At 40.1% G+C, this 24,114-nt stretch overlaps 1 protein-coding gene across 1 annotated transcript in view; it reads left to right on the top strand.

Moving 5' to 3' along the window:
* The window catches only part of MADD (MAP kinase activating death domain), a 2,427,721-nt gene that overhangs the window by 1,369,682 nt on the left and 1,033,925 nt on the right, over positions 1–24,114 (top strand). The window contains exon 17 of the mRNA XM_044082094.1: positions 12,017–12,279. Within this exon, the coding sequence (XP_043938029.1) occupies positions 12,017–12,279 (263 nt within the window). The remainder of the gene's footprint in view (positions 1–12,016; positions 12,280–24,114) is intronic.

Raw genomic sequence — 24,114 nt, 5'->3', positions numbered from 1 at the left:
AAGTGCAGTGAGTTTTTCGCTCTGAACCCCCACAGGGGTAGCCCCCAGAGATGCTCTGATCCATGCTTAGCTTCCCCTACCTCTGATTCCAAAATTACTTCAGAAAGTTTGCAGGCTGAGGAGCTCAGTCATCCTCCTTGCCCAATTCTAGCCTCACCAAGTCTGGTTCCCCTCTCTATGGTCTCGCGCAGTGTGTCCTCCATATGGACATTAGATCCAGTTCCCGATATTATCTCTCATTCCTGAGTGATACCACACCCAGACCTGGGTTGTCTGAAGCTCACTACTTGGCTGCTCTGGTTCCCATGATAGTCAGGACTCCCGGGCTGTCCTCACCGATCAAAACAATATTAGTTGCGGCTCATAAGACTTCCACTAGGAAGATTTATTCCAGCAAGTGGAAGTGTTTTGGTATCTGGGCCTCTCAACGGGATCTAGATCCTTTTACTGCTTCAATTCCAATGATTCTCAAATTTTTTAATACCTTTTTGCTTTGGCCACCAATTAAGGATCCAATGGCGGGTTCTAGATCCTTTTACTGCTCCAGTTCCGATGGTTCTTGAATCTTTGGGTACCTTTTGGCTTCGGCCACCAATTAAGGACCTGCTTCCTTCGGATCTTACACTGGTTCTGCAAGCACTTGTTTCGTCCACCATTGAACTGGCAGCTTCAGTATATTTACAGTATTTGTCTTGAAAACTGCTTTCCTGATTAACATTACATCAGCCGAAAGGGTCTCAGAACTTCAGGCATTGTCAGTCAATCCTCCATATATGATCTTCCATAAGAAACAGGATGTATTTACATGCTAATCCCTCTTTCCTTCCCAAGGTGGCTTCGGAAAGACTGACTTCTGGAGGAAGGAGAGGCAAACAAGATCTGAGAGATGTTACGGGTTGGTGCATTATGGTAGGGAAAGAGCTTGAGAGTCTTTTGGTGGCCACAACCTAGTGCAATGGCCGAGTCAGATCTGAGGATTGGACCCGATCCTATTCGTTGAGGAAAAATGAAAATGGACAACACAGATGGAACGTTATGGTGAGTACCTTGCTACTTTTTATCATTCATTGTCAGCTGGTCCAATTTGAGCGCAAATGCAGCATCAAAGAACACGATAGTACATGCATTTGACCTTGATTACCAGGAGATTGCGTGCCACACTGAAGTAGCATTGTTGCTTCACAGCAAGATATTTTTATGCTTTGATTCTTGGGAGAGTACATTCTGTGCAGAGTTTGCGTATCCTCCCTGTGTTTGTGTGGGTTTTCTTCAGGTACTAAAGTTACTTCCTTTATCCTAAAGACAATACAGTAGGAGGATCGCTGACTCTTAGGGGTGTATGTGTGTATACCCGTACATGCACGCCTTACAAATGAAAGATGTAGCAATTTACTCCCATTCCTGAATGCAGAGATGATAAAATCAGCAAGCAAAGTAGAGTAGTTTTGCTGAAATTGAATTAATTCTCAGGTCTTGATGAGTACCTTTGAAATGTGAACCCTATTTTTACAAAATCTAACCAAGCCAACACTGATATAGAGACTGTGTTTTATATAGCAAGTGCCATGGACAGTAGTAGATTAAAAATTAAAAAAGACAACTTGGGTGCAGAAGTCTGAGATTAAAAAAACTGCCCAATCATGGTATGTGCACTGATGCTAGGACTTAAAAATATGACGGTGAAGAATCGTCAAGACACAGAAGTATTCCTACAATGGGGTTAGGCCAGGCTCAGGGGAAGGACGATGCCTGTTGTAGAAGAAAGTAGTAGTCCACAAAAAACACAAAACATTGATAGGCCAAAAAGAGGTATACAGATGATGGAGTAGAATATTGAGGATAAAAAAAAAATTATGTATTGTTACTCTTTTGCAGAAAGCCCAAAAATTACACGTAGAAGATATTCAAAAAATATAACTAGAGAAATTAGAGGAAAGAAAAATACTTGCACAAGCAAAACTGACAAAAGCTTCCAGTGAATTTAGTGTTCATTAATGCAACAGATCCATATAAAAAACATTATATAGACCAATAAACCGTGGACAATTTGGAAGAAAAAGTGACCGAGGTAGTGAGAAAATATAAAGAACAAATCCTACAGATTTTTGAAAGACATTAAAAAAAAAAAGCAAAACATTAGACTTAGGAAAAAGAAAGATTGCTCTGATGTGATACAATATTTATGCAAAGGAGAAAGCTTTAACTTATCAGTACAAAAAAGTAGCTCCAAAGACATTTGTAGAGAAATACAGGCAAATGCACCCAGATATGGAAGATTTCACAATACAAAAAATATCACAAATGGAGATCGTAAAACAGATTAGTAAGATAGAAGTTAAATACAAGCTGAAGTTATAGAATACCTGCAAAGTGAAGGATTTAGTGTAGAAAGTCTAACACAGGTTATGTGACTGCATGATGGAACAATGAGTTCCCAAAGTAAGGAGAAACAGGTTGAGCGGCAGACATTCGTAGAAGAAGTGTGGACAGGAGAAAGAAAAGGGATTTAATATAGTGCAGTATTTATGCAAAAGAGAAAGCAAAATTTTCATAATGCAAAAAATAAAATAATGAGGGAAGTAGAAAAGAGGATTAGTAATGGAGAAGTTGAAGAATACAAACTAACGTTATGGATTACCTGAGAAGTGAAGGATTTATTTAGTGTTGAAAATCCAACTCTGTAAACATCACAGGATGATAGAACTGAGTCCCCATATTAAAGAGAAACCTGTGGAATAGGAAGCATCTGATCAGTTGCCACACGAAGATACTCTGGAGGCTTCAGTAGGAAACTCGTGCAGAAATTTAGTTGGAGTAACACAGCAAGGGGAAGGAGCAGAAAACAGTGGCAACTCTTGACACAGGCAGTGTTGTGGAGTGATAGGCCATTGAGTTTCCCATATGAAAGAGCAACAGAATAATGTAGGATGCAGACAAATAGAATGTCAGATGAAGATGTTGTGGAACTTTGGCTAGTATGCCCACAGGAAATGGAGAGCAAGGAATGTGCCCTAAGTTTAGAAGAAAATGTTCTAAGGGAAGAGTTGCTTGATTTAATAGAGATGGATAGACATATTAAGATCAATGAAATAATTAGATTACAGAAAGTTAAGAAGACCCGAAATGTTAGAAGTCTGATAAAACAACTGAACACAGTAATCTAGGCTATTAACAGAAATTCATGTGATATAGCAGAAGTAAATATGATATATTATTCTGCATTTAAATTAATAACAAATAAAATCTTACCAGAAAAATACAGGACCATAAAGGAAAGGAAGGGAAAAAATCAAATGCCATAATGAAGCATCGAGAAAAGAAAACTATAAAGCAGTTAAGACCAGAAGTACCACTGTTACAAGACTTTAGAAGAGGGAACAGATCAACAAAAATAATTAGAAAGATGTGATAAAAGCAAAACCCAGTAACGGTTATCCCACTCCACAAAGAGGGAGCCACCACAGACCCTGGAAACTACTGCCCCATTAGCCTGATGAGCCTGGTCTGCAAGGCTATGGAGCGTATCATCATGGAACTTATAAACAATGACATTGGTAATCACCAAACTCTGGACCCTACCCAGGTCTGGTTTGTAAAAGGCAGATCATGTCTCCTAAACCTGATAGACTTCTTTGAAGCAGTCACCAAAGCTGTAGATGAGGGTAAGGTGGTACACACAGCCTATCTAGATCTCGCCAAAGCTTTCGACACCACCCCCCACTCTGGAATTATAGACAAATTCACTAAACTAGGTATAAATCCCTGTGTCACAAGATGTGTTGCCAACTGGCTCACTGACAGAACTCACACATTGAAAGTAGCAGACTCTAAATCCAACTTCAGACCAGTGAAAAGTGGAGTACCACAGGGTTCGGTACTAGGTCCTCTCCTGTTTGGTATCTACTTCTCTGAAGTACAGGCTAACACAGAAGGTCTTTGGCTAACAAAGTTCACAGATATCTGCAAACTAGGAGCCATAATCAAATTTCCTAACGATGTGGACATCCTACAAAAGGGCCTCACTGAGACCGATGCCTTTTGTCAAAGCCATGGCCTCAAGCTCAGTGCCAAAAAGTGCATTGTCATCCCTTTTGGTAAAAACTCTGTACCCATGAACTACCACATAGGCGGTAGTCTATTTAACACCGAAAGTGTGATAAGAGACCTTGGGACACAGGTGGACAGTAGTCTCTCCTTTGATAATCACATCGCCACAGTAGTCAGGAAATCCTTCTATGTGGCACACCTCATCACAAAAGGTTACTCATCCAGGAAAAAAGAGGTCATTGTTCCCCTCTACTCATCACTCATTAGACCCATTATAGTGTACAATGCCCCTTGTGGTATGTACCTCACAAGACATCTACAAACTGGAAAGGCCACAGAAATACTTCACAAAGAGGATTACCGGCCTCAAACAGATGCCCTATGCAGACAGTCTCAAAAAACTGCAGCTTTACTCCGTCGCATATCGCCTACTCAGACGCGATCTCTGCCTAACATACAAAGCTATGTCATATCCAGAGTTGTTGGACATGCTTCACGTAAAGAAATCCCAATCCCTCCGAACTACACGCTCTAGGGACCTAAACCTTGTCACCACAATAAACAGAACATGCTGGAGGGATAGATTCTTGTCTCAGAGACTTCCCATACTCTGGAACAAACTACCTAACTATATCAAACAAAGCTCCTCATTAGCACTCTTCATGAATAATCTTGATGATTGGATGGGAGTTAGGAAATTCACCCCGGGGATCACTTCTGTGGCTCTGCTTGACAGGGGCACAGGAAAATTTTCTTGGGTGGTAAAAGCCAGGGTACCATTTGGCTAGGCTTATATAGGCCCTAGGGCCAATAGCCTAGTACCTACCTATGAACTTATAGAACATACCAGGATCGGTTGTACACTATTGCAAATAATAAACTAAAGATAGTACAGGCAGAAAAGCTTAGATGATATGCAGATAAATATAAAGGAAAAGTACAAAATAAGCAATTCATTCATGACGCAAGAAAGTTTTAGAGAGAATTGGGAAACAAACCAAAAGGAATCGAGACACCACCAAAAAAAGAAATAGACACATTTTAAAGAAACATACGTGAAGACCCTGTGGAGCATTTGTTGCCTTTTCTTTTACTACTACTACTTGTATCCATTCAGTAAGAAGTTCAATTGTACAGGATATGAAGTGGGATAAAGTAACAGCCAGGGGAAATTGAAGCCAAATTAAGAAAAGCTCCTAGCTGGAAACCCTGGGCCCAGCTACAGTACCTAACTTCCAGCTAAAAGTATTAACCTTTTTACACAAAGCCCTGAATAAGAACTTCTTGTATGCACATCCCAAACTGACACCAATCTGGTGAACAGGAAAGACAATATTCTTGAGTGAACCTGCAGGCTGTCCTAAAACTATAGACCAGTAACTTGCTCTTTGACAATGTATAAACTATATACTGGAATTGGCAAACATTTATAGTCATTTAGAAGAAAATTCAGTTGTGGCAGTAAACTAAAAGTGTAAAAAAAGAAAGTCATGTGGAACAAAGGATCATTTATTGTTAGTCATAATGGAGAATTGTGAAAAGGAGAACAATCTAAGTATGGCATGGATAGATTGCAAAAAAGCATTTGACAGTATCCCACATTCATGGATAAAGGAGTGCTTAACAGATAAAGGTACAGTTTGCATTGATCAGTTAAACTACAGTGACAAACCTGTTTGCAGCTAAACCGTGTTTAAGGGCAAATTATTATTCTTGGTATAAAAATTCAAAGGGGGATATTCCGGGGTAACTCTAGCTCTGCTGGTCTTTTGTCTTGCCCTTAACCCATTAAGCTGTCCACTAAGAGTCGGTCATGGTTAAAATTTGGCTCCCAGACAACAGTGTAAAGACTTCTCATAATTTTTTTGTGGATGGTTTAAAATGGTATAGCTCATTAGATGAGGTGAAAGCACAACTGGAAGTGGTCAAAAGTTTCTCAGATGTAAGAATGTCATTTGGTCTTGATAAATATGTAAAAGTAAGATTTAAAGCAAGAACGCTGCAGCACAAAGAAAATACCGGTCTCGGTGTGCATAACTATTTGAGAATTGATGGATTGACAATAAACATGAACAAATGCAAACAAAACACAGTAAAGAGTGTTCTCTTCTCTGAGGTATGGCAATTTCTGAACTGGTATATATAAGTTCAGGAGTTGCAGAAGAAGTTTTAAGGAGAAGAGCTCTTTTTAAGATCCACTTTATGGGTTTTCAGTCTTTTTTTTTTTTTCTCCCGATTTTTCTGCACTTGGCATTTTGAGTGCTGACATTTCAATATGGAGATATTTGGGACACATATTCTCCTACCATCTCCCATAAAAGCCATAACGTTAGATGTAGCAGCTATAGGTTGGCAGTGGTGGATAACACTGCATTGGTGTTGATAGCAGAGGGTCATCGATCCATTCAGAAGTGTTCTGTTTTTACAGACCCTGTAGGGCTTTATCTCTCAAGGGCACGTTTTCATCAGCTGATAGAATTGCCCAGTGTTTCATTGTTGTTGAGGTAAGTACCTTTGCAAATGCTTTATTGTCACAGGAACCATTCTTTTCTTCCTTAAGGATTGTGAATCCTTCACAACTAACCCACATTTTGTCCATGAAGTGGTTTCTAAGTTGCCCTTTAATTATTCTGTGTATCTCTTGGTTTCATTGCTGCAAAAGAAGCCAGAGGAGAGGGAGAAAGACCTTCACGCTTTGTGTAAAATTAACTAAAGCTTAATTTGAAATCGGTGTGTGAGTTCAAGAATACTGAAACAGCTGTTTTGACTGTTTAGCTTTGGGGGAGAAAAGAGATGGGAGTGTCAAAGTAAAACCTGTCTAAATGGGTTACCAGATGCATTTTCTTTTGCCACTAGACATTTGACTGCCCTTCAGAAAATGCCGTGGTCAAAGCCATAAGAGTGGTTGTTGCTTCCATTGCTTTGTTTACTTCAGAAAAATCTTAACTACAGTTATGTGCTGTGGCCATTTGATCTTCAGAACACACCTTCACCAAGCAAGATGTCTTAGTCAGTGCTCCAAGAGTCGGTCATCCTTCAGAATTTTTTTTCAGGGTTCTTTTATCCTCCTTCCCTGCTGATCATCAAGACTTTTCAGTTGTTCTGAGCTCAACATGGGCACATTTATTCCCTCATGATAGTAGCCCCCATTATCAAAGAGAGGGATGTATATTAGGCAGCCAAGAGGATTGCTTGTGCCTCTGCTGATCCTCTTACTTTCACATGTATTTTTTTTTTGTGGGGAAGGAGAGCCCTTGTGGAGATCCTTTGTTCCATCCAGGGATTTCTGGCTTACCACCCTGTGCAGATCTAGGCCCTTTAGCAACCAGTCAGCTTCCCTTGACAGAACTAAACAAGTCCATTCCTCCTCAGTCTGCAGTTCACTTCATGCTTGAAAGGCTGTGATAGAGGCTTTTGAGTTTTGGCTATAATTGCACCCTCGCCCCAGTGGCTGACTTGAGCACCTGCATCATTGTAGAGACCTCCTAAACCATGCCCTGGGTGCATGTGTTCATTTGCATGCATTCTCTTAGGGCTTCCTTCACCATCTAGGGATTGCCAATCCCAAGTCCTCTAGGCATCAGCCTTTCATTATTCTGCAAGCCGCCTCTTGCTTGACAGCAGTTGTCCACTAGGAACTACCCACCAGCCCCAAGATTGGCAAGCTGTGATCTGCTCCTTTCCCAACCTCCCCTGTTTGGCTGTCTCATTGCTCAAACTACTTTTTTAACTTGAGTCAGCTTGGGTCTCAGTCAGGGTTTTACCTTTCTGTGCCACAGAACTGGGTAGGCTTCCTTTGTTATTTTGTTACTTCAGAAGTTAGCCTTCTGATCACTGGCATTTATGATATTCTCTGACTTTTTTGCCCTGCTGGATTTGCCTCTTTCATCCATTAAGGAGGCTCCCAGTGTTAGATATAGCAGGCACATTCTTACAGTTTCAGTCGATCCTTGGGGGGGTGGGGTCTTCATTGATAGTACAGAGGTAGACATCCCTCTGTGCTTGCATGGTCCTTGAAGCCAATGGTCCTTGAAGCCATCCTTGGCTTTTTTGTTTCCTGTAAGTCAGTTAGATTGAATTCTGCAGTCCTAATTCTTGAGTTACAGAAGTGTCTTCCCTCGGTAGTTGGGAGTGAATTCATGGGCCCCCAGGGACTTAGTGTGCTTAATGAGTCATTGTGTAACATTGTAGCTTGTGTGGCACTAGGTCAGCACATCCTTTAGTATGGAAGCTTCCTGGAAGAGAGTACAGAATTGTGGTTATTGATGTAAATGACCCTATTGTTCACGCATCATGGACGATTCCTTTGTAAAGTTACTAATGTGGTAAGAACATTTCTGTTTATTTTTCAATCTTAAGTGAGAACAGAATGTCAAGTGTGAAGTGGAGGTGTGTACAATTTTATAGCTCATTTTATTGCTTTTTGTAATACAGGGAGAGTCGGGCAGCATTAATAAACAGCACTAAATAGTTTCAATGGGTTCTTTATTTAGGCAGGGTAATTTATGTTGCAAATGTGGGTTGATTTTGGAAGTGATTTAAAAAATACATTATCATATGCATAAAAATGGTTGAGTCTCCATTTTGCAGTATTATGTTTTTTTTCTTTTTTTTTTCTTAAATTGATGATCCCAAACTGTAAAATTCTGATTGAAAGAAACTTGTTTGATACCTCTCAGTTGTCACCACTAAGTTACCATGTCATCATCAACATTTCTCTTGGTTTAGATTTATGTTATGCAACCCTGTTTTCATTCTTTCTGGTGAACACAAATAACAATGTTCAGTTCCTGTCAAAGCTTTCAGTCCTTAGTCACTGGGAAACAATAAGGTTATTACATTTTTGTGTGTTTGTGGTGGGGGTGGTTAGGCAAGACTCTGTGTTAACTTGTTATGAACTCATCGAAAAGCTCATCTTTATCGGGCAACTCTTTATTTCCTTTATTTATTGTGTATAGTGTAACTGCGAGCAGTAAAGTCAAAAGAGTACAGTTTAATGAATTCATAGTAAATGTTAGCTTTTTATTGACATATTCCCCTTATTCCACAGTCGTACCTCTCAGTTGTCCAGATTTTCACAGACTGTCCAGATTTTTGCCTCAAAATTTTGGTCTGTTGCTCATAGAATTGTAGTTTTTTGAGCAAATCATTAAGGATTCAAGTCAGAATATAATGACAGATATTTCAGTTTCAGGCTTCATGCTGTTCAGAAAATTCATGCTAATTCAAAATCTGTTCTATGAACTTTCTAAGTTTATAAGAGCAATATTTAACAGTCTTTATTTTTGTGCGTTTGTCCCCCCATTGTTTATGGCTTTGTTCAGATTTCTTGCTGTAGTGGGTTGAGAGGTATGTCGTATTAAAGAATTAGTATGTATAACTATCACAGGATGCCGTACTATACAGCCCCCACTCTGACAGTAAGTATTGGACTTCATTGTTTAAAATGAATGTATTGCTTGCGTTGTACACATGTTGTTTTACAACAGGTCAGAAAACCATTACACTTGGTAGTATTCAGAGATCAAGAAATAAAACATGAAAAAAGGAAGACTTGCTTCTACTACTGTTTGAAACTTGCATAATTCTGATGCTTTCTACAGAGTATGTGGCAGTCATGCATAACATCATAGCAGTTAGCTAGCATTCAGAAATCTGCACAAATTAAATATGAAATGAACAGAAAACTGTGTTTACTAACATTTTAGCTTTGCATTGCTCATATGTTTTCCTGCAGGTGAGGTCATAAAATTCTTGAAAGGATGTTTTCTCCGAGGATAAAAAGCACAGGTGAAGCAAATGACTGACTTAGTGAGAGCTGTTGTGAGTACAGCTGCAGTTTGCAATGGAATTTGACTAAGACTATTGAAACTTAACCCAACCTAACCCAAAGTACATTTAACACTGTTGACAACTGGCTCGCCAACCAACGCCTACTGCTGAACCCCAATAAGACTAAACTTCTACTCATCACCCCCACTAGTAGATCTGCCATACTTTAATTCTCTGTCACTTCTAACAATGGTGCCACTATCTCCCAGATCAACACACCAAACTTCTAGGGGTTATCATAGACAATAATCTCAAATTTGACCTACAGGTCAACAAAAAACATACAGACCATCAATAAGAAGATTGGATCACTGTATAGAAACAAGACATTTTTAACCCCACTGGCTAGGACTGCAATCGCTCGGTCACACCTACTCTGTTATATGCCTCGCCTGTACTCTCAAACCTCAACAGATCCAAACTAGGTAAGCTGTCACATAGCTACAACCATATTGCCAGATTCGCCACTGGCTCCACCTATAGAACCCACCACTGCCAGAACCTGAAACAACTGTAGTGGCTAGAACTGCCGAGCTTAATTCAATTCAGTCAGCTCTTAACGCACAAGATTCTGTACCACCCTGAGGATACCCCCCCCCCCCCAACATATAAATAATATTAAGCCATATAGCAACCTGATATTCCTACGGTCAGCCAACAAACTACTGGTCCAAACCCACAAAGCTAATAACTCTGCTGGTGAATCCCTGTTTGCCAACTTTGTTGGCAAAACCTGGAATTCGTTGCCAAACTATATAACCCTACAGTCCTCCAAAAGTCTCTTAAAAAAAAAAAACCCTCAAACAGTATCTCAAAGGGAGCTGGCTTTGCCCATGTACAAACCCTGATTAAGTTATAAACTGAAAGTATAATCTGTAAATATCATAACATGCACCTACGTTACCAAGCTCTATATCCAGTCTGACGTCTCTTGCTTTTAATTGTCTGTCCATAAGAATTGAGAGTCCCTACTAGGGAACACTACTAAACCATTGTACATAATCACTCTGTTTTTTATTTTTTAATGTTATCTAACTTGTGTTATCTATGTAAGTTTGTCTATTTGGAGCTTTTCTCCCCGGACCTCCGCTGAAAATGGACATGTATCCAGTCTGACTATCCCAGTAAACAAATGTAAAATAAATAAATAATAATTAAATAAACTTCCTGTAAACACCCCTCCCCCAACCCAAGCCCACCTCCCCACCCTGTGTCAAAGCTGGGACATGCTCAGAAAGCCACACTGAAGATGTAAACAAAGACCAAAATTAAAACAAAGATTTCTGGGACTGTCCCTTTAACATCATTTTACAATATAACTAAAATGAGGTTAAAGTATGAAGCTTTCATTCAGTTCAGGCAGTTTGTGATTTTGAACCCTTAAAGTAGAGAAGTGAAAAGTGCTGTAATTTGCAGTGAATGCATGGTTAAAGGATACTGTCTGGTGTCAGCAAATCATATCTGATCTTTTGGAGCTTAACAAAAAAAAAAGTAAAGGTTGGGCGATCATTACTTAATTTAGCAAGACAAAAAAATTGAATATTGCAATTTAATGCGCCAATCCGAGGAAGATGAAGTGATGTTTTTGAACGAAATATTTTGCAGATAGGGCATCATAAAACAGGAAGCAAGTGTGAATGTATAAGGGCAAATGCTGAAGACCTGTAAATGAGTTTGTGATTTATAGAGATTTTTTCAGATGTGGGTGCTAGGATATGTAAGGCACTGTATACTGACAAGCAGAAGGAAGACTACTAATGGCAGAACTGTCAGAGAAAGGCTTGTAAAACCAAATGCACAAAATAGGAAGATGTGTAGAACTTTTACTGTTCCATTGTATTGTAATTTGTAAAGCTTTTGGTAGCATCCTGGGGTGGGGGTGGGGGGCAGTCACAGTTAATGCATGCCTTGGTTTTGTAGTGTATCTTACATTTATAAGTTGCAGTGACCACATACTTAATGATATTGTACGGAGTTATCTCTGAGATTGACTGCTTTGTCTTGTTGAGAAGGGGGGGGGGTACAGCATGAGGGAGGGTTGGGTATTGGCAAGATGTACATGTCCATGTGACTTAATTGCCTTTTTCTCATGATCCTGTGAATTAGTTTTTGTAGTGCTGGTATACTTTTAATTGAGCCACAATTCATGAATTGAGGGATTCACAGACCCACAGCACTTCTTCACATGCCCTTTTTATTTTCTTTATTACCAGTGAGAATCAACAGTTTCTGAAAGAGGTGGTACAGAATGTTTTGGACGGACAAGGTGTTGGCTGGTTAAATATGAAGAAAGTCCGTCGGCTACTAGAAAATGAGCAACTACGAGTCTTTGTTTTGAGTAAACTTAACAGAGCCATCCAGTCTGAAGAAGATGCACGCCGTGAAGTAATCCGGGATGTGGTGAGAAACTGTTTTGCTCATTTAGGAAAATGACACATCTCCTGGTGTGTAAGTGTTTACCTTTATGTGTTTATAAAACAACTTAAAAAAAAAATTAGATTCATTCACAAAGAAGGTTTCCAAGCTCTGCATTGAGTTTCTTTGTTTAAACTCACAAGAGCATATAGCTTGGTTTTCTCTCATTTTTGCATTACAAAAAGCTTTTAAAATCACTTTATAAATATAATAAATTTCTCATGGTATTCATTGAAACTTTGAAGTCCTTGGTTTTATTGCATGGATTCCCTGCTGAGACCCACAGTTTAATGTGCACTTTGATTAGTGGCCCATTTGCCCCTCCTAATGGCTATTGTAATACCCCCCCACCACTTAGTGAGTCAGAGGATCCCCTCCTTCAAGAGAAATTTAGGCTTGTGACATAAGTTATCACAAGGTCAGTAGAGGTAAGAGTCAAACAGTCATTTAATGTATGTGTAGGTAATCCAGCTTTCCTTTGCATTTGCTGAATGCATCTTAGCTTACGCTATATATTGCTGATGCGTGTGACTTGGTCTTGTCTAGGACAAATTTCATATGTTTGCTGTATTTTATTGTGCTTGTCAGTGATGTAGTACTTGCATGTATTTTGAATAATTGTAATTGAAATTGATATATATATTTTTTTATCTTTCAAAGGAAGAGCTAATAGGTAAAGATACAAATAAGAGAGTATAGAATTTAAAGACTGAAAATTACCTGTTTGCTCACCTGTTGTATCCACCATATCCTTGCTCATTGTTTTCTTGGGCAGTAGCTTTTCACTGGGGCTTTTATTGGCCATTGACTAATATTCTTCTTTGATTTTTACATTGCTTCAATGGAGATATGTACTGTGTTTGTCTCTCATGATGTACACAGACGGTTTGCAGCAGGAGTTTCCCAACAATCTCTCCATGAAGAAATAGCTCCTCAAGTGTTTCCTAAACTCTGCAGTCTCCGTTTCATGGAGGGCAATTAGGCCTTCAAGCTGATTGCAGTTTAATGGAGTTGATAAACCCCATCACCACATCTCCTCTCCTTCCTCGTCTGTTATTCTTACCACTGTAATGTAATTGTGAAGTGAGCTTGGGTTTGCAGACAGTCAGTAATGTCTGGACACCTGGGATCGTTCTTTGTAGTGCCTTTCCTGAAGTTTTTGATTTTTTTAAAAAAAAAAAAACACCTTTATGTGAATTATCCTTTGTGACATGGGCAAACATATGTATATAAAAGTAATCAAACCATGTTCACATTTTGTTCTGTACAATATAATCAGGCCAACATTACATAAATTGTTCAGTTCCTGACTTCTGTTAAACCTCATTCCTCCTCTTCCAGAACATTTTTCTGCATGTATTATTCCCACGGTTTCAATTTCTTACATAATTTACTCCTGCCCTTTTCTGAAGATTCCACTTCCTTTCTTTCAACTCTGTTAACAGTATTGACTACTTCAAGAATGGTTTGTTTAGACTATGATTTATGTTTTCTGGTAATTAATTTTTTTGGCAAGTAAAACTTAGCTAAGGCCTTACTATGTCTAGGCAATTCAGAATTTGTATCCTAGCTAAAAAAAAATCCTTAATTACACTCATTTGCTTGCCAAGTATTCCTGACAAGAGTACTCTGTAAGGGAATTTTTAAAGTCTTCCAACTCATTACACTTTGATAACATATGCTCCCAGGTACCTCTTTCTTCCCCATTACATCTCCAACATTCAGAATTTACCGGAGGAAAAATTCTCTGGAGTCTGTTTGGGGGTATAAAAGTATATATGCAAATACTACCAGGCAAAAATTCTAAATTTTGTAGATTTTGTTGCATATTTGGGAGCCATACATATGTCATCCAATTCTTTCTTGGTGAATTGGTTATTTAATATCTCTTCCCAAACTTTTCTGACCTCCTCTTATTGAATCCTTTAGTTATCATGCAATATTTTATATGCCTTATTAATAATCCCTTTTTAACAGCAGCTTCTATTCTAGATTCAACTAAATACTCACCCAGAACAAGTCTTTAATTTAGGATTCCTCTATCCCTTTCTCTTTGCTTGTACTCTGAAATCAGTCTCGGACAGGAAAGGCAAATCTCTAGCCTGCATTCCAAGTGTTTTCTTGGCCTCTTCCCATTCTATTACATTTCCCACTCTAATTATTTGCTCCCAATACCTTGGTTTTTCTGCCAACTTCCTCCATTAAATTCCAGCTCCCGCTTGCCTATTCTGTGTATGCCTAATTGCAGTCATTCCTACTGGCAGAATCTCCTTTCTCCTTTTCCTTGTTGGCTTAGGTCTTGGTATACTTTCTGCAACTTTCTGAAAATAATATTTTGTATGACTGTTCTAAAGGATCTGCTTCCAAAATCCCACTCTTTCCTTATTTCTTGAATTAACCCCACTTGATCGTCATCCTGTCTACTTTGAATTGTAGCTTTCTGCTTGTGTTATGTGTAAGAGCCGTGTAGCTCTAAAATATTAATTCAAATCAGGTAATCCTAAACCTTCTTCTATTGGAAGGATCAACTTATCCCACTTGACTTTTTCCCCTCTTGCCCTCCCAGATAAAATCCTTTACCTTTTTATTAACAACTATACACAACTTCTCTGGTTGATACAAATATACCTGACCTGTGTATAAAACTAAAGGGACTGAAAACATTTTTACTGTTTGTTTATTTCTATCCATATCCAGTTACTCAATTTTTGTATTACCTCTTCCCATACGTCCTTAGCTGCCATAACAGATTTTTTTAGAAGCTTTTAAATTTTGAATCTTGTGACATATTTTTAATGCCATTAATCCATTTATGGTGTCTCTGAGCCAGGCCAAGGGATGGGCATATAGCCACTTATGCTATTTGTCATCTTAGCAGTCATCATTGGAAAGTTCCTTCATTTCACATGAGGCATTATAATGTGTCTGTTTATCAGATCACAGTTCGGGACCACCATGATGTTGCTTTTTTTGCTCATCCCTGGTGCATTACAATAATGGAAATCATTGCTAGCGACTATTTAACTCTATGAACTGCTGTTGTCTGCAAGACGTGCTTGAACTCTTCAGAAACACTAAGAACAGATGGAACCAAGCCCTATGAACAACTGGTGAGTTTGTTCAAGTATTTCAGGTAGGTCTTTAAAATGCAGAAAGTAATGAACCCCAATTTCAGGTCAAGACCCTAAAGGTTTGACTGTGTCCGCTGTTTTTGTACAACCTTCTCTTTCTTGCTTGCTAGTTCAACTTCTCTGGCCAGAATTGGTCATACTATTGCTCACGTTTGAATAAGAATGAAATTAAGAGATGATTTTGCATACTGACATCCACTCCCGTCTGTCACCTGGGTGACGCAATCACTGGTGGCTTGCTCTTTCGAGTCCTGAGTTATGTATTTTTCTCTGATCAATTCAGTCTGCATAACTGACTGTGTTTTCTTTCCTGCAAGTGGTTAGTCACTTGCTGGTGGCAGACTGCTTCTGCAGGCTTTTCTTCTGGAACTTTTAGCCTTTCCTGTCCATTCAGTGGAATTTTTGGCTCATTGAGTACACGTCAGCATAATTTGGCAGTTGGCCTGAAATCAGAACTAGCCCTTTGTTTGTTGACTACTTCCCTGCATTACTCTTAACATGAGATTCCTTTTTCTATGAAAGATCATAGCTGCATCCACTGTTGGTTCAGTGAATGGCTTTTGTTACTTCTTTTCCTCCCATCTGGGAGGGATATAAAATTTTTTCCAGGAGTACTAGTCCAAGACTGCTGTGTCCCTCTGATTCAGAGTTTTTAGCATTTACTGTGTAAGATGGAAGTCGGTTGCAGAAACTGATGGTCTCAGTGAACCTTTCCTTCATTTCCATCTGTCTTTCTGAAGACGTCTGATTCAGTCATGAACTCTGCTCCTTGAGTGAACAGTTGTGCCAGGTACGTCTCCTAAATAAAATGTTTACCGCAGGAGTCTGAGGTAGACTCTTAAATTATTTTTTTTCTGGAGCATGTCTTGTAGATGTTGCTTTTATTTCATAGAAACATCTGGATTTGGACTTTTCAGGCTTGTACCTGCCATTGTGGAATTGTTCTTTCTGACTTTGCATTATAAGAGATGCTCATTTGTTATCATCTGTCCAACATAGGGCCCAAAATTGTCAGCAGTTGACCACTCCTGTCCTCAAAATAGTTTAAGGCTGTGAACGGCTTTGACAACAAGATGATTTCTTCTTTGCCATGTTGTCTTCTAAGGCTATTAATTATCTCTCTCACTTGTCTCATTTCCATACTTTTGTCATTGAGAATATTACTGTCCTACTTTCTAACTCTGAGCAGAAGGCCACGAAGAATGCTTAATATGGCATTTGAGGTGGTGGTTTATGTAGCCCACTGTGTCTTTGAAGTAGGTGATGCTGTGCAGGTGCATGTTTGCATGGAGCATTGTGGCTTAGGCCACCCTTTTCGTAGAAGTGCTTACTAGCTCATTTTGTACATTTTTAATGGGCGCTATATGTTGTAGTCATCTCAGGAGATTCGTTGGTACTATTAGTGGAGTTAACAGTGTCTTTAATGAAGGAGATACAAGACTTTCCTTTCTGTAATCCTAATTCTACCAGAGTATACTTATTCATCAAGGCACGGGGTTGCATGGTAGGTAGGCACTTTCACAGTAGAGTGGTAGGGTGTTGGACCCTTTATAGTCTCATTTCCACTGATCCTTTACATGTTGGTGGAGTTCCAAGTAGAACGTCTGGGACTTACCATTATTTCTTCTTTGAGACCCAACAAGCTTTAGTTATAGGCCTGAGAGTTGTGCCCTTTCACTGGCAATTCCAATCCATGCCTTGAGATCTCTGTGTGGCTCATTGCTGTATTGTAATTCAGTTCATATGGGAATTAGCCACATGTGGACATCTCTAGCCAGCTGATTGGATTCCCATAGTTCTTTGGATGTGTGTAGATGCAGTGTTGAAGGCATGCATTGTAATTAAAAAGGGGATTTCCATGTTTACCATTTTCACCAAAGGTTTGTGCTGTACTTTCAGGCATGAAGTGTGTGAATGCTGGGTAAGTTACAGGCTCCAGATCTCCAGTAAAAAACATTTTTCTACTAAAACTGTCTACCACCAGTGAAGTAATCTTTCTAATTTTTGATCAATTTTATTTGTGAATTGTATCTGTAGTGGTAAATAACTTTTAGGAAATTCTCTTTTTGTCAGAGCATGCCTTGTACAAACCTTAAAAGCTTTTGTATTTGTGAGCAGTAGGGCCCGTACAAGCAATATCATACTAGGTATTTGTCCTGCGTGCAAATGTCCTGCCTTGTAGTAGACTGCAATAGTTTTACTAATTTTCAAAATAAAGACAAATATTAAAAAAGGCTCTCTGTGCCTGTCTGGGACAGAAAAACTGAAGTCCCTGATGCAGTTGACTGCCTCTGAGTAGGATCCGTCATCCACCATTGTAGGCGATTCCCAGCCTCACAGAAAGACCTGTAGAAAAGAACACTATAAGGAACCTAACAAAGATGAGCAAGTTTTCAGAAAGGATTCAGCCATTGAATAGAAGTCCATACTGTTATCAAGCAGGCTGAAAGATGTGGCCAAGGATTTGGTTGCCCAGCACCATGACCTAGTGTGTGTTATACTTAGCTGTTCTGTGTTCAGTCACTTGGGAAATGGGCATTATAGCAGTCCCTAATGCATCCTCCCCAATTCTCCTTTGTGGTAGGGACACCTGGAACATTGGAGTTGAACAGCACAGTAACACGGGTAGTAGAAGCTCTGATTAATTCTTGAGAATCGTGCAGGGATCGGTCAAACTGTCTGCTCATCTAGATGTGTGCCTCTTCTTGTATGGCCTTTACAGAAGTTCAGACATCTGGCCTGTATGTTTGCCAGTAATTGGGTCTCACAGGCCCCTGTGCTTCTCATGCGTCTCAGTCCCAACAGTTCATTGTCCTAGATGATTTTTAAATAGCAAATGGAGGAACTCTTCTCACTTTGGCAGAACTCATAACACACTGATAGACAAACCCTTACTTTAGGAGCCTAGCCACCTAAGAGTGAAAGGAGACAAACTCTATAGGGAAAATCAGATTCCTCTTCTGAAGAGGTGGAAGATGTGATCTTTTATAGTTGATTACCTTTTCCTTCAAATATGGCTGTGATGATGAGGAGGCTGTTTCATCAAGTTCTCTTCCTAAGGTTGTCTTATTAGGAGATATTCTCAGTCTGAGGAGGGACCAGTTCAGACAAGTCAAAACTGGTTTTGGGGACCAAATGAGGTACCCAGATTTACTAGGCAAGGAAGAGCCTAAATTTGCCTCTCTATCATTTTTAAAGCCTTGGAGGATGCATTTATTGCTGTATCTTCATGGCCAGATTCCTAGGCCCCTACCTTTATAAAGCCTGACAGATCAGATGTCTCTTCTGTCCATTCTTCGATGGATCTGTGGATCTGAGTCGGCTCCAACATCCAATTTTTTTATGTTTTGAATCTGGTCCTCAGGCTCCTCCCCTTACCAATAATCCCCTTGTGACAAGCAAGTTCCCTAAGATCTTATTTGTTGGCTTAAGCTACATATGTAGCTAGTGTTGCCACCTTTCGTTGTGGCTAAAACTGGGCCAAGGCCACACCCTTCACACCTCCCATAACCCTGCCCATCTCCTCTTCCCACCCATTTTGTGACATCATTACACATCAGATGAGGAAAAACACCCTCTTTTCTGTTTGTGATACCTTCTATCTGTTGATGTAGTATGCTTTTCTATTTAAAAAAAAATGGTAAATCTTGATAGTCTGTTTCTTTTTTTGAGTTTTCACGCTTATAAGGTAGTTGACTTGATTTCCAGATAGTCTGGGGAAACAAAATGATAGGTGTCAATGCTGGAATGTGGCCTTTGGTGCTCAAGTGTCTTTGGTGAGGATGAGTGAATTTTTTTTGCGTATTTTGTGTTTTTTCTTTTTTTTGTGGTTAGGAGTTCTGTCGATATTTTTTCTAATGTTCCCTCCTCTGTGTGTGTGTGTGTGTGTGTGTGTGTGTGTGTGTGTGTGGATGTAGATGTAGATGCATGTGTGTAAGTCTATTTCAGGTTGTCTTTCCTGCTTTCTTTCACCTTTGGGTGCTGCTACTCTCTACCTTTTTTTTCTCAATAGTTGGTTTCTCTCCCTCTCTGACTCTAACTCATTACATCTGAGTGATGCCTCCAGGTACATTTGTAGTTAACTCCTACTGACGCCTCTAGCTGTCAAATAATGCTTGTTCATATTTGCATCTAATTCCAAACCCATGCTATGTACAATATTTTAAAAGATCTCATCTTAAAGCTTACACAGTGATAAATTCAACTGCAATAGTATTTGACATCTGTCAAGTGCAGGTAAAGAGGTGCATAGGAAGCAAAGGTCCAAAAGGGGACATTTTGATTCCATCCAGGAATTGCTGACAGAAGACACTGACTTCAGTGAAGGGGAAGGTTCCCTGAGACCCACCTTGAGAATGTCAAGTTTAGAGAAATTTTACACCTGCTCAGACAAGGGGATTGATCCACTGAGGCACCTTAATAAGAGGGAGTCGGTGCTCCTTGAGGCTTTTGGAGCTAGCCCATCTACTACTTGGGTTGTTTTTCCTGCAGATGAGATGATCTCCAGATCGTCATGGGCAGGAAGGAGCCGAGCAATGCCAAGACGATTTCTAGTAAACCAACTTGTTGTCCCCATTGGTGTAAGGGCCCTGCAGTAGATTTCAGTGGTGGTGGTGGCAGTTACCAAAAAGAAAAAGTCATAAGAGAGTTCCACTGTCCATTCACATAAAAGAGAGTCTTATGGTCTGGACAGATTTAAGAAAAGAGTCTGTGCTTCTGCAAACCCTTGCTGTTTGGGTGCTGAATTACTTGGCACATCTTGTTTTCAGAGAGATTTGACCAAGGGAGCTCTCCAAAATCTCACTTGAAGCCTCTATCTGCAGAGCAAAGGAAATCCATTGAATCGCGGTGAACCTCAGTCCTTATCAAACATCTCTCTATGCGCCTTATTTCCAGTGCCGCTGAAGGTGATTCCAGAGCAGCAGGCACCAGTATCACAGGTATGAGACTTGCTGGGATGCAGCTTTGTGATTTTGTGGAGCATTTTAAGACATGTTTTGTTAATGCATTGATACTCTTCTGTCCAAAGGACAGAGAAACACTTTCCAAAAGTGAACAAGATGGTAAGACTCTTTTTGCCATAGGGATCACATTTCTACCTCCCAAAGAACCTTCTCATGAAATCGGAAAGGTGGAAAATGGCTTTCGTTTTGCAGGTCACAAGGTTTTGTACCTGACACTTCAGGAGATAGAGCTGTGACCCCTGGGGCAAAGGGCAAAACTCTTAATAGTAGACATCACCCTCTGGGAAGAGATGGTCCACAGAAGTAGGGGTTTTGAGGTTCTTTCTCAGAGGTCCTTCATCCAGTGCACCTGAACATTTCCCTGACTGCTGCTGTCTGGAGGCAGTCAGGGGTGCTATTGTTACACCCAACAACCTGGACGTCCATCACCAAGGTATGTGGGTATAGAGGATAACAAGAGATTGTCTCATTCTCTCTCTCTCTGTTTCACCCTATACTCAGAGATTTCCTGATGTGCCACATTCTCAGTAAAAAACAAAAATTATAGAAATAAAGAAGCTTCTAAATAATAGTCGACCAAGAAGTCTCACCAGATCAGAGAAGATCCAACATTTACTCAATATTCTTTGTAGGGCCTAAGAAAATGGGGACTCAAGACCTATTCTGGACCTCAGCCACCTAAACAAGTTTGTAAGGCAAACAATTCTGGATGGTCAGAGTTCAGTCTCTTCTGCCTTCACTAAGGGAAAACAACTGGATATGCACACTTGACCTCCAGGATGCGTACTACCACATAGAGATTGGCAGACTGTCCAGGGGGTTCTTTTGCTTCAGACTGGGAGCTAGTCATTTCCAGTTCAGAGACCTGCTTGATCTCACAACAGCATCCCTCCAGGTGTTCACTAATTGCATGGCAGTAGTAGCAGCTCACCTCCGACTACAAGGGTTCCGTCTGTTCCTTTATCTGGATGACTGGATCATCCACCACCTCCTCCAGGAGTCTACTACTTCAGGCAATATCACACCTTTAGCGAGGAAAATCTCTGCCATCTTCATAGCCTGTTACTGGCCTTGACTAGTGTGGTTTCAGTTCTTCTGTTTTCATCTGGTACATCCTCCCTGGGTGCTGGGCTCAGTTCCAAACTTTCTATCTCCCCTCACCTGGACATTCAGTTTAAGCTAACTGCACAATTTCTCCAATTGCAGTGAAGACTCGACAGTCCAATCTTTCATCCCCAGTCATTCACATTTTGCCCTCTTCTCACAAGCTCTCTACAAGAACAATCTAAAAAAGTAAAGGGAAAAAATACTCTGTATGGGCTTCCAGTAATAACTTGGATCCTTTTTTAACCCCTCTTCTAGCCATTTTGGATATTCTTGCATCTGTGTTTCAAAAAGGAGCCAGTTATTCCAGTGTTAAGGTACAATTGACTAATATATTCTCTGTTCACGTTCGAGAACATCACATTCCCATTGCATCCCTCAGACTAAAGTTCCCTTTGAGGGCTCAGGGATCTGGCACCCCTTTAGATATTACTATTCTGTTGCAAGCCTTTATAGGTTCTCCCTTTTCACCTGTGGTCAAAGTTGATCTGAAGTATTTGTCCTGGAAAATTCAGTTTTTAGGGGCCATCACCTATGTCAGGAGGATTTCTGAGCTTCCATCCCTTATCTTCTAAACCTCCTTATTTGATTTTTCACAAAGATGGGGTTTTCCTGAGAAATAATCCCTCTTTCTTCCCTAAAGTGGCTACTGAATCATTGAACAATCAATCAGTCTCTGTGTTCTTAGCAACATTTTTAAATAAGGGCAAATACAAACTTCAACTGCTGGATGTGCACCATCAACTGCATTTGTAATTTTTTGTTCGATGTAAATAGAAAGACTGACCAGTTATTGGTCTCTTACTTGTATCAAAAAGGAAACTGTGTGCCCAAAGTAATACTTTTCTGTTGGCTGTCTGTCTCTCTCGTGTGTACAAAGGAAGAGGCTTGTCACTATCCAAAGGCCCATTCAACTAGGTCTGTACCTTTTTCTACAGCCTTCTTTTCCAGAGTACCTCTTGATGATATATGTGCTATGGTTGCTTGATCCTAGGTCCATACATTCATTTCATACTTTAAATTGGACATAAAGTCAAGATCAAGAGTATTCTTTGGCTTGGCTGTGCTCTGGAATGTTCTTCCTTGACACATCCCAGGTTTAACAGCAATGGATGATGGAAGAGAGATCATCAGATTCAAAGGTTTTGTACTCATCTTAATGACTGATTTTGTGTTCTTTGCTTACATCCTTCCTCAACTTCCTGTCTTCCTTCACCCATCCTTGGTATCCCGGATTCATTTTCATTCACTCCTGGAATGTGACTGATGTGACCTGAGTTGACATAGAGTTTGTTTCAAGGCTACAAATAACAGCTGGTTTCTTTCTCTTTACTCTTTTGCATGGTTGCTGTCTCTAGATTCCTAATATCTTTGGGGTAGTTGTCTTTTCTTTAGTAGTGCAGACAAACTTGATCTGAGGTAACTTGTTACTCACAAGGGGGTTATGGGTAAGGGAAAGAGCTTGAGCACCGGTCCCAAAGCTTGAAAGTAGCCGTAGTCAAAGCTGAGGATCCATCCATCAAGATAAGATGGAAGCAGACAACACAGAACAATCTTTATGGTGAGTACATAACTTCAGATGTGAAGTTGTTCAATCTCGCAGTTTGTTCTTACACATGGGTCCATCGGCTCCGAGTTGGCCGCTTTCCAAGCTCAAGATCTTTGAGTAGCTCGAGGCACAGTCCCTATCCCATGATGCTCTCTTACCAACCCCAGATCTAGTTTGCCGCTGCAACGGATTGCACGATCTTTGGAGAAGCTCGGGCCAGTAACCTTTTTTCAGTGAGTTAACTGCAGTGCTTTATTTGTTTTTTTTTTTCTAAGCAATTGCTGTTAGGCCTTTGGCCATCCTTTAGTTGGCGTTTTACTTGACAGGGCTCTGTCAGGTTGCTTTCACTATCCCCTTGTTTGTTACATAGAGTGCATATTTAGACTATTTTTTAGGATCTGAACATACTGGTGCTATTATCTGTCATATATATATACATATATATATATATATATATATTACTTTAATCTTATTAGATTATTGTTCAGGGATCTGAACTTTCTAGAGTTGTTTATCTGATAATTCTGTTATTTAGATATATATTATCAGGGATCTGATCATTTGTGTTTTGATTCTGTCATGTCTGAAAAACAGAAATCAGGGTTTGAAGTGTACCTGTGGGCAGAAAATGTCCATTACTGATAATCATGTTTCTTGTGTGTATTGCTTGGGGCCAGTATATTTACAAGAGGATTGCTGTATCTGTCACTCCTTCAGCGGCAGAGTTATGTTAGAAGGGCGAAGGAAGTTGGTGGATAGAGGGCTGTTGAAGCCAGACTTTCAGAAAGCATTGGACAAGACTGACCAGACCTCCCAAGTCCTTGAAGGGGTCGAAGTCTTCAAAGGTGTCCTCGGAGCCCAGGTCCTCAGCTCCGAGTACCTCTGGGAAGACTCGGTCACTGGCTCCTCAGTCTTCGTTGCCGTGCACCGACCTCATATCTCGGAGCCAAATCCCAGTGTTTGAACCAATGTCGGAAGTGTTGAAGTCTATGATCCTTAGATCGGTGGCTTCTTTGGCTTCATCGACCCGTTCTTCCAGGACACTTTTGGACATCGATGTGGACCATGTGGT

This window comes from Protopterus annectens, chromosome 9.part0 (assembly GCF_019279795.1).
Source record: "Protopterus annectens isolate FY-2018-M chromosome 9.part0, PAN1.0, whole genome shotgun sequence".
Taxonomy (NCBI): domain Eukaryota; kingdom Metazoa; phylum Chordata; order Ceratodontiformes; family Protopteridae; genus Protopterus; species Protopterus annectens.
This window is presented reverse-complemented; position numbering and strand designations above follow the sequence as displayed.